Source organism: Staurois parvus, unplaced genomic scaffold, assembly GCF_062004578.1.
Source record: "Staurois parvus isolate SC_StPar_1 unplaced genomic scaffold, SC_StPar_1.0 ptg003546l, whole genome shotgun sequence".
Lineage (NCBI taxonomy): Eukaryota > Metazoa > Chordata > Amphibia > Anura > Ranidae > Staurois > Staurois parvus.
Window position 1 is genome coordinate 43026 of NW_028321342.1, and position 12227 is coordinate 55252.

The 12227-nt window shown below is 49.0% G+C and overlaps 1 protein-coding gene across 1 annotated transcript; it reads left to right on the top strand.

Moving 5' to 3' along the window:
• The first annotated feature begins 8902 nt into the window (after positions 1-8902).
• Positions 8903-9937, top strand: LOC149427712 (uncharacterized). Its single transcript, XM_089667746.1, has one exon. The coding sequence runs from the start codon at positions 8903-8905 to the stop codon at positions 9935-9937; it is 1035 nt and encodes a 344-aa protein (XP_089523872.1).
• Positions 9938-12227: the final 2290 nt, after the last annotated feature.

A 12227-nucleotide genomic window follows, 5' to 3' on the forward strand; every position in this document is an offset into this window, starting at 1 on the left:
CTGAAGAAATGGTAAACAGTTTAAAACCAGGTCACGTGACACACTTTCCTGTTTACTAATACCGGCAGCAGAGGGATTCAGAACAGTCCATGATGATTGAGAGAGCGGCGTTCCACTTTAAGTCAAGGGGTAGAGGAAGAATAAAAAACAAACAACTTATTCCTCACTCCGCCGCTCTTCCGTATGACGCTCCGGGATGTTGGCGGACCCTCGCCTTCCTCACCTACTGTTGGCCCTGCACTGTATGTGATGATGTCATCGTGCGCTGACTGGATGACTTCAGAGAAGAGGCTGTCAAGGGAGCCGTCCCATAAATGGAGGAAGCCTGCCAGAGCAAGGAGCGAGTCTTGCAGCCTGTTGCTCCACCACAGACTTAAAGGGTAACTCCACTTTTGTGGAAGAAAGAATAAAGCAAATATATACTATATATAATCTAAAGTATATATTTTTTAATTGCTACAAAAGCAAAATTGTAATTTAAAGTACACGGCTCAAAAAAAATGAAAGGAACACTTTATTAATCCCAGTCTAGCATCAAGTCAATGACACTCCTGGGATATTGATCTGGTCAGGAAAGTCGCAGAGGGGGGTGGTAATCAGTTTTAGCTGCTTTGGTGTTCATGAAATTACCAACAGGTACAGTAGATGGGCAACAATGAGACGACCCCCAAAACAGGAATGGTTTTACAGGTGGAGGCCACTGACATTTTTTCCTACTCATCTTTTCTCACTCGTTTTGCATTTGGCCGGGGTCAGTGTCACTACTGGTAGCATGAGGCCATACCTGGACCCTACAGAGGTTGCACAGGCAGTCCAACTCCTCCAGGATGGCCCATCAATACCTGTCATTGCTAGAAGGTTTGCTGTGTCTCCCAGCACAGTCTCAAGAGCATGGAGGAGATTCCAGGAGACGAGCATGAAGGAGATTCAAGGAGACAAGAGCATGGAGGAGATTCCAGGAGACAAGAGCATGGAGGAGATTCAAGGAGACAAGAGCATGGAGGAGATTCCAGGAGACAAGAGCATGGAGGAGATTCCAGGAGACAAGAGCATGGAGGAGATTCCAGGAGACAAGAGCATGGAGGAGATTCCAGGAGACAAGAGCATGGAGGAGATTCCAGGAGACGAGCATGAAGGAGATTCAAGGAGACAAGAGCATGGAGGAGATTCCAGGAGACAAGAGCATGGAGGAGATTCCAGGAGACAAGAGCATGGAGGAGATTCCAGGAGACGAGAGCATGGAGGAGATTCCAGGAGACAAGAGCATGGAGGAGATTCCAGGAGACAAGAGCATGGAGGAGATTCAAGGAGACAGGCAGTTCCTCTAGGAGGGCTGGACAGGGCCGTAGAAGGTCCTTCACCCATCAGCAGGACCGGTATCTGCTCCTTTGTGCAAGGAGGAACAGGAGGAGCCCTGCCAGAGCCCTACAAAATGACCTCCAGCAGGCCACTGGTGTGAATGTCTCTGACCAAACAATCAAAAACAGACTTCATGAGGGTGGCCTGAGGGCCCGACGTCCTCTAGTGGGCCCTGTGCTCACTGCCCGGCACCATAGAGCTGGATTGGCATTTGCCATAGAACCCCAGAATTGGCAGGTCCACCACTGGCACCCTGTGCTTTTCACAGATGAGAGCAGGTTCACCCTGAGCACATGTGACAGACGTGAAAGGGTCTGGAGAAGCCGCGGAGAATGTTCTGCTGCCTGTAACATGGTTCAGCATGACCGTATTGGTGGTGGGTCAGTGATGGTCTGGGGAGGCATCTCCATGGAGGGACACACAGACCTCTACAGGCTAGACAATGGCCCCCTGACTGCCATTAGGTATCGGGATGAAATCCTCTGACCAATTGTCAGACCCTATGCTGATGCTGTGGTTCCTGGGTTTCTCCTGGTGCTGTGGGTCCTGGGTTCCTCCTGGTGCAGTGGTTCCTGGGTTCCTCCTGGTGTAGTGGGTCCTGGGTTCCTCCTGGTGCAATGGGTCCTAGGCTCCTCCTGGTGCAGTGGGTCCTGGGTTCCTCCTGGTGCAGCGGGTCCTGGGTTCCTCCTGGTGCAGCGGGTCCTGGGTTCCTCCTGGTGCAGTGGGTCCTGGGTTCCTCCTGGTGCAGGACAATGCCCGGCCTCATGTGGGGAAAGTATGCAGGCAGTTCCTGGAGGATGAAGGAATTGATACCATTGAATGGCCCCCACGCTCACCTGACCTAAATCCAATAGAACACCTCTGGGATGTCATGCTTCGGTCCATCCGACGCCACCAGTTTGTACCTCAGACTGTCCAGGAGCTCTGTGATGTCCTGGTCCAGATCCGGGAGGAAATCCCCCAGGACACCATCCGTGGTCTCATTAGGAGCCTCCCCCGACGTCAGGCATGCATACAAGCACGTGGGGGCCACACAGACAACTGAGGGCCATTCTGAGTTGCTGCAATGACATTTCAGCACAATGGAGTCATCTGCTGCATCATTTCTTCACTTTGATTTTCGGGGTGTCTTTGAATTCAGTCCTCTGTAGGTCGATCATTTCCATCAAACGATGGGGCGTCCTTAGGTTCCTCACCCATCCCCCGTCCATGTCAGTATAGAGATCCAGCAGGAGATTCCTCCCCATTGGGATCTGATGGGTTTTCAGTGTTCCTATCATTGGTGGAGCCGTGTATAACTAAAGACAAATTATTTTGTTTTTAGTTTTGGATGGAGTGAAGATGGAGAATTTATATAAACACACACAGTGCTCAGCATAAATGAGTCCACCAACAGATTTGTCAGGAAACCTTTCCTTTCAGAATCCACATTTTCTATGGGATGCCATACTACAAAATCCTCCCACAAATGCCGGCCATTGATTGCAGACAAGATTTGTTCATTTGCACACAAAGTATTTTTCCTAACAAATTCATCCCAGACCATGTTGCAAAAATGAACACACCCCAATGAAAGTCTTAGGAGCAAAGCTAAATTATAGACAAGAAAATCCTAACGAACAAGAATTCAACTCCAGGTGAGTCTAATTATTCGTTAAACAGGTGTCCAGCAGACAGGTGATTATAAAAAAGAAAACCCCGCCCATTTCATGATGTCAGCAATCGCACCACATGGAAGAGAAATGTCACAAGGCCTGAGAAAGAAAATAATTTCATTACACAGGAAAGGTGACGACTACAAGATCAGAATAGCTTTACTTATCAGAATACTGTAGCAAAAGTGATAGAAAAATTTAACAAAGATGGAACTGCAACCATTTCACTGAGACGTCCAGGCCATCTACGGAAGTTAACACCTCGACAGGAGCGTCTTCTGATGAGAAGGGTTAAAGAAAATCGCCATGCAACTTCACTGCAGTTCACTAAAGATGTAGAAAACCAAATTGGGGTGACTGTTTCCCATGATGCAATATGCCGTACACTGCAGAGGAATGGCATGCATGGGTGTCGTCCACGAAGAAAGCCTCTCCTAAAGCCCACGTACGCAAACGCACACCTAGAATTTGCCAGGGCCCATGCTGAAAACAACTGGGACTCTGTACTCTGGAGTGATGGACCAAGATAAATGTTTTTGGAACGGAGGGTTTCATAACTGTATGGCGTCACAAAGGTGAGAAGCACAAAGACAAATGCATGGTGCCTACTGTGAAACATGGCGGTGGCAGTGTCCTTGTGTGGGGCTGCATGAGTGCTGCTGGTGTCAGGGAGCTGCATTTCATTGATGGTGTCATGAATTCACAGATGTACGGCTCTATATTGAGAAGATGCTCCCATCACTCCGTGCCTTCCGTCGTCGTGCACTTTTCCAACATGACAACGATCCAAAACACATATCTAAGGCCACTATGGCATTTCTGAAGAACCAGGTGGAAGGGATTCAGTGGCCAAGTCTGTCTCCTGATCCGAATCCAACACCTATGGGGAATTCTGAAGAGACAAGCTGAGCATCGCTGTCCATCCAGGTTCCAAAAGAGGTCGTTGTTGAAGAACGGAAAAAGATCGATGTTGCAATATGTCGCCAACTTGTTCATTCCATGCCTGGAAGACTCGGAACCGTCCTTATAAATCATGGAGGTCCTACAGAATACTCGGAGGAGGAGTTCCTGTTGTGGGGGGGATCCATTTTTGCATCAACAAATTTGAAAAAAACGGAAGATTGTGTCATCGAAGTTCTATTATGAACCTTCCATGTAATGAGCCGAACAAATGTTCTAGAAAACTCCGATCTGTCCCGATGGTGGAGATTGTTCTCGTGTTCATTGAGATACTGATTGAAATCTTACTTTTCAAAAGGTGTGGACTCATTTATGCTGAGCGCTGTATATATACGAGGTGGTATCAAAACGTTTCAAGACTAGCTTCGTAGCACGCCAACAGATGGCAGCACAGGGCTGCACGCACAGTCACAGGGAGCACCGACCTTCATACGTCAGTGTGCCAAAAGACATCATCCCGTGCAATTGCAATTGATGCTATTCTGACCACGTGCGTTACCACATCTGCTATTTTCAATAACAATAGATCCACCCAGCAACGGTAGACCCCCCCCCCAAAGCAATATGACATCCCCCCAGCAGCAATAATCCTCCTGTAACAAAATACTCCTCCAGTAACAATAGATCCACCACAGCAATAGATCTACTAGCAGCCAGCATTAACAGACCCTCTAGCAGCCAGAATTAATAGACCCCTCCCTCAATAGTTATCTCTGCCAGCAAAAACTGACCACCCCAGCAACAGTGGATCTACTAGCAGCCAGCATCATTAGACCCTCTAGCACCCAGAATGAATAGACCCCTTCCTCAACAGTAGATCTCTGCCAGCAAAAACCGACCACCCCAGAAACAATGGATCTACTAGCAGTCAGCATCAATAGACCCTCTAGCAGCCAGAATTAATGGACCCCTTCCTTAACAGTAGATCTTCCAGCAAAAACTGACCACACCAGCAACAATGCACCTCCCTCCACAACGATAGATCTCTCAGCAGCCAGCAACAATAGACCCTCTAGCAGCCAGAATTAATAGACCCCTTCTTCAACAGTAGATCTTCCAGCAAAAACCGACCACCCCAGAAACAATGGATCTACTAGCAGCCAGCACCAATAGACCCTCTAGCAGCCAGAATGAATAGACCCCTTCCTCAACAGTAGATCTCTGCCAGCAAAAACTGACCACCCCAGGAACAATGGATCTACTAACAGCCAGCATCAATAGATCCTCTAGCAGCCAGAATTAATCGACTCCTTCCTTAACAGTAGATCTTCCAGCAAAAACTGACCACACCAGCAACAATGCACCTCCCTCCACAATGATAGATCTCTCAGCAGCCAGCAACAATAGACCCTCTAACAGCCAGAATTAATAGACCCGTCCTTCAACAGTAGATCTTCCAGCAAAAACCGACCACCCCAGAAACAATGGATCTACTAGCAGCCAGCATCAATAGACCCTCCAGCAGCCAGAATGAATAGACCCCACCCTCAACAGTAGATCTCTGGCAGCAAAAACTGACCACCCCAGCAACAATGCACCTCTCTCCACAACAATAGATCTCAGAAGCCAGCAACAATGACAGCACCCTCCAGAACACCCCACCACCCCTTGCCATTACAAATATGCAGAGCTAGGGGTGCCGGAACTGCGTTCCCCCTGAAAAGAAAGCTGTGGTTAATTTGTGTGACTACGGCCCTAAAGGAGAACTACACTTAAAGGAGAACTACACTTAAAGGAGAACTACACTTTTCCTATAATTATCCCTCATCCTGCAATTCTTATAATAGCCGTGCTCCTGTGGGACCCACACTGAGCAACCCAGCAGGGAGTCGCACAGCTGCCGCTGGAACATCTCCGTTCCATCCGTCTCCACACATAGAAATCAACATTTTCTTTCGTGACAATTTGTTTTTTTGGATGCAAATTTCATTTTCGGGTGTATACGAATCTCTAAAGGAACATGGCAACTAATGCCACTGGATCTGAAAAAAGTTCGAACAAAATTAAGGAATGCGGTTGGCTTCATTCGGATGACATCACACGATGCGACAGTTCGGGGCCCATGGGGAAAATGAATTCAATTTATGAATTTGTTCGATAATTTGGATTCGGACAACAAATGGATCCGAATTTCATTCTATTTGGTAAGGCTTGGTTCACTTATGTACATTTTGCGTTTGATGCTTTCTCGGGCGATTTTTGCACTTTCTTTTGCATTTTTGAAGCGTTTTTACCGCGTTTCGATCATTCTTTGGGGAATTTTATTTTGTTGCTGGGCAGAATAAAAATGCCAAACGCAACAAAAATGCACTACCATGCGTTTCAGCAGCTTCTCCACTATTGTAGCAAAAATGCTGCTTTTTGCTTTCAAAAAAGCCCCAGACCCTTTCCAAAAACGCAGCGGCTGAAAAAAGCATAAATGCGAACATGTTCCATAGGACACCACGTTACATGGACTGTAGTGCGTTTCTGGAAAAAGCACTAAAAAACGCATTGGCGTGAACGGAGCCTGACTCAAATGGACGTGACGCCGGTTGATGTTGTTCAGCTCACGCCGTTTCTCTTGGGTTGGACTAGCTTAGGAAAATATTGAATCCTTTCGATTCCAAAGAGTCCAATTCGGTAATACACTCACCGGACACTTTATGAGGTCCACCTGTTCACTTGCTCGGTAACACAAATTGCCAATCAGCCAATCACACGGCAGCAGCTCCATGCATTTAGGCATCTAGACGTGGTGAAGACGACTTGCTGAAGTTCAAACCGAGCATCAGAATGGAGAAGAAAGGGGATTTAACCCCCCTGGCGGTATTCCCGAGTGTAGCTCGGGGTAAGGTTTCAGCACCACAAGCGGTAACCCCCCCGAGCTACACTCAGGAATACACTGCGGCGTTGCTCCGGGATCCCTCGATCACTTACCTTGTCCTGCGCTCCCGCGATGTCCCCCCTGCAGTGTCCCCTGTAATGTCCTCCGGCCGATGCCGGCATCTGTCTTCCGGGTTCTGTTCCCTGCGACGTCGGGACGTACGGGAGACAGAACTGGCGGGAAATTTGAAAATGACAAAAAGTGACATTCACTAAAATCACTAAAATCACATAGTATAACATTCCTGTATCCAACCATTTCACATACATTTTGTCCCGAGTGCTTTGTCCGGCGCCCTGCCTGCATTTTTACCGCCCTTTCTGCCTGGAAACTGAGAGACGTCCATGGCGTCCAAAAAGCGTCCCTTTAGGTCAGACGCGGTTTTAGAGCGGCTAGAGAACAGCGATAGTAAATCAGAACCACTTGCAGAATTGAGTGATAATGATTGGTGGGGGAAATTCCTCATCAGACACTGAAAACGATTCTGCGACTTTGCTCAGCGATGTGCGAACTTGGCGCTCTATTTCACATTTCAGTGTTTTTGGTTTGATTATATTATTGAATTACATTTATTATTATTATATTATTATTTTTTATGATTATTTATTAAATTATAATTTATGATTTCGTGTTTCAAATTTTATCCTCCCCGGGATGTTTAATAGACTCTTGTTCGGACAGATTTCAGTGAGTTATTCCTAAAAATTACAGGCCGACAATAAAAAAACGACATATTTCCATGCAAAAAAATGTACTGCTTTGAGCACAGAAATACCGACATAATCAGACCGCTAGGGAGGTTAATTGACTTTGAACGTGGCACGGTTGTTGGTGCCAGACGGGCTGGTCTGAGTATTTCAAAAACTGCTGATCTGGGATTTTCCCGCACAACCATCTCCGGGGGTTACAGAGAATGTAAAGGAGTAAAGGAGTGCGCTAAAAAATATCACAACTAAAAATAAATTTGAATTGACACAAAATAATGTCCATAATAATAAAGTTCAACCAATTCAGAGTGATAATCAATATTGCGTTCTTGTGTAAAAAAAAAAACACGCACAAATCCACCACCGAATGAAATGAATCCACTCAGCAGAGCTACATGCTGATCAAATGATAAATCGGCAATAGCAATGCTCTGGGAGCGATGATCTGCAGGGATATCCGGAGTATGGGAGCAACAAACTGCGTCAGCCAATCAGCACACATGGAGCAGCCTTATAGCGAGTGGTCATCATTTTCTCCATAAATAATGGTAATGCCGAGGAATCAGAAGAAGTATAATGGTGCAGCGCGAGTAAAACCATAAATACTTTATTATCATATCCAACAGACACCAACACTGACAACGACACCGACACTGACAACGACACCAACACTGACACCGACACTGACACCGACACCAACACTGACACTGACACCGACACCAACACTGACAACGACACCGACAATGACACCGACAACGATACTGACACCGACACTGACAGCGACACTGACAACGACACCGACAATGACACCAACACTGACAACGACACCAACACTGACAACGACACTGACACCAACACCGACACTGACACCGACAATGACACCGACACTGACACCGACAATGACACCGACAACGACACTGACACCGACAATGACACCGACAACGACACTGACACCGACACCAACACTGACAACGACACTGACACCGACACCAACACTGACACCAACACTGACACCGACACTGACAACGACACCAACACTGACAACGACACCAACACTGACAACGACACTGACACCGACACCAACACTGACAACGACACTGACACCGACACCAACACTGACAACGACACTGACACCGACACTGACAACGACACTGACAACGACACCAACACTGACACCGACACTGACACCGACACTGACAACGACACTGACACCGACACCAACACTGACAACGACACTGACAACGACACCGACAATGACACCAACACTGACAACGACACCAACACTGACAACGACACTGACACCGACACCAACACTGACAACGACACCGACACCAACACTGACAACGACACCGACAATGACACCAACACTGACAACGACACCAACACTGACAACGACACTGACACCGACACCAACACTGACAACGACACTGACACCGACACCAACACTGACAACGACACTGACACCGACACCAACACTGACAACGACACTGACACCGACACTGACAACGACACTGACACCGACACTGACAACGACACTGACAACGACACCAACACTGACAACGACACTGACAACGACACCGACACCAACACTGACAACGACACTGACAACGACACTGACAACGACACCAACACTGACAACGACACTGACACCGACACTGACACCGACACCAACACTGACAACGACACTGACAACGACACCGACAATGACACCAACACTGACAACGACACCAACACTGACAACGACACTGACACCGACACCAACACTGACACCGACACTGACACCGACACCAACACTGACAACGACACCGACACTGACAACGACACTGACACCGACACCAACACTGACAACGACACTGACACCGACACCAACACTGACAACGACACTGACAACGACACCGACAACGACACCGACAATGACACCAACACTGACAACGACACCAACACTGACAACGACACTGACACCGACACCAACACTGACAACGACACTGACACCGACACCAACACTGACAACGACACTGACACCGACACCGACACCAACACTGACAACGACACTGACAACGACACCGACAATGACACCAACACTGACAACGACACCAACACTGACAACGACACTGACACCGACACCAACACTGACAACGACACTGACACCGACACCAACACTGACAACGACACTGACACCGACACCAACACTGACAACGACACTGACACCGACACCAACACTGACAACGACACTGACACCGACACTGACACCGACACTGACAACGACACTGACAACGACACCAACACTGACAACGACACTGACAACGACACTGACACCGACACCAACACTGACAACGACACTGACAACGACACGGACACCAACACCGACACTAACACCGACAGCAGCATGAACAGCCTCTGCAACCTCCACTATGGAAAGCAGGACGAACCTCGCACACCGCGATCTCACAGCCGCCAGTTCCGAGGAACGTCCTGACATCACATCCGCTAGGCCACGCCCTACGCGTTTCATCACACGGGGTCTTCAAGGAGGGGTGTGTTAAATCCTCAGGAAGGTGAGGTGGGGGGGGGAATCCTTAGGAGGGGGAGGGGGAAAATCCTCAGGAGGGGGCGTTAAATCTTCAGGAAGACGAGGTGGGGGGGGAATCCTTAGGAGGGGGGAAAATCCTCAGGAGGGGGAGGGGGCGTTAAATCCTCAGGAAGGCGAGGTGGGAGGGGGAATCCTTAGGAGGGGGAGGGGGGAAAATCCTCAAGAGGGAGAGGGGGGGTAAATCCTCAGGAGGGGGAGGGGGCGTTAAATCCTCAGGAAGGCGAGGTGGGGGGTATCCTTAGGAGGGGGAGGGGGAGAAATCCTCAGGAGGGAGGGGGGGTAAATCCTCAGGAGGGGGCGTTAAATCCTCAGGAAGGCGAGGTGGGGGGGAATCTTTAGGAGGGGGGAAAATCCTCAGGAGGGAGAGGGGGGGCTAAATCCTCAGGAGGGGGAGGGGGCGTTAAATCCTCAGGAAGGCAAGGTGGGGGGGGGGGAATCCTTAGGAGGAGGGAAAATCCTCAGGAGGGAGAGGGGGGGGTAAATCCTCAGGAGGGGGAGGGGGCGTTAAATCCTCAGGAAGGCGAGGTGGGGGGGAATCCTTATGAGGGGGAGGGGGGAAAATCCTCAGGAGGGAGGGGGGGTAAATACTCAGGAGGGGGCGTTAAATCCTCAGGAAGGCGAGGTGTGGGGGGGAATCTTCAGGAGGGGGGAAAATCCTCAGGAGGGGAAGGTGGGCGGGGAATCCTTAGAGGGGGGAAAATCCTCAGGGGGGAGAGGGGGGGTAAATCCTCAGGAGGGGGAGGGGGCGTTAAATACTCAGGAAGGCGAGGTGGGGGGGGGAATCCTTAGGAGGGGGAGGGGGGAAAATCCTCAGGAGGGGGGGGTAAATCCTCAGGAGGGGGAGGGGGCGTTAAATCCTCAGGAAGGTGAGGTGGGGGGGGAATCCTTAGGAGGGGGAGGGGGGAAAATCCTCAGGAGGGAGGGGGGGGGGGTAAATACTCAGGAGGGGGAGGGGGCGTTAAATCCTCAGGAAGGCGAGGTGGGGGGGGAATCCTTAGGAGGGAAAGGGGAGGGGTAAATTCCCTGGAGGGGGAGGGAGGGAATCCTCAGGACGGGGAGGGGTTACACTTTCAATGGAAAATTTTACAAAAAGGGGTGCAGCTAGGGCGGTTCACACTATAGAATCGCAGTCCAGATGTGTTTGCGCATTTTTTATGCGTTTCGGTGCATTTTTTCTTTCTTTTTTTCCTTCACCTTAAATAAGGACGTGTGTTCTGATGCGTTTTTGATGCAGAAACCAACGCACTGGACTGCACGTGGTGTGAACCGGCCCGTAGGGGACATTTGTTGTGAGGCTCCCTGCGTCCTCTGCAGGCATTTGTCTCAGCTTGCTGCGGGAGCTTCCCGGGGACAGCTGGGAGATTTGCATGTCCGAAGTCGCACCCCGTGGGGGAGGGGAGGGGGGGAATTTGGATACGACGGGAACACCATTACCTGGGAGAATGCGGCGATCCACAACCAAAGTGCAGCTGCAAAGAGAATGCAAATATAACGTCTCACAGACACTCAGCCCGGGTCACACTGATGCGCTGCCGAATTCTCAGCGAATTCCTCACCGCATCAGAATCGCACCCCATTCATGCGAACCGCTGCGGGTGTGAATGTTAAGTTAACAACACCCCGAAATCGGTCCGCAAAACGCGGTGCGATGTGCAGAATCGGATCCTATGGATGTGAATACCCGTGCGAACTGATTCTAGTGCGGACCCAAAAAAGGGTCCTGCGCCTTTTTGGTGCGGATAGGGTGCGATTCGAACCGTACAAAATATATGTCGCATGTGATTTGCACAGGGATGCGCTGCGGCTCCTGCGTGAATCAAATGCGATGAACCGCACTGTGAACCCCGGCTGAAGGATGAACTTCCTCTTCATGAAGCCTGAAGGTTTCGCGCCGATATCGGGATTTTTTTTCCTATACCGAAGACATGGAGAAGAATACATTTTGGCCAAAAATTATAAAGGAATTTCATTATTTATTTTATTTTTTTATTGAATATCTTTTATTGGACAAAGTAAAAAAAAATTTTTTTTTTTCCAATATTATGTTTTTTTTTTCATTTATATAATAAAAATAGTATAGTATTATCACT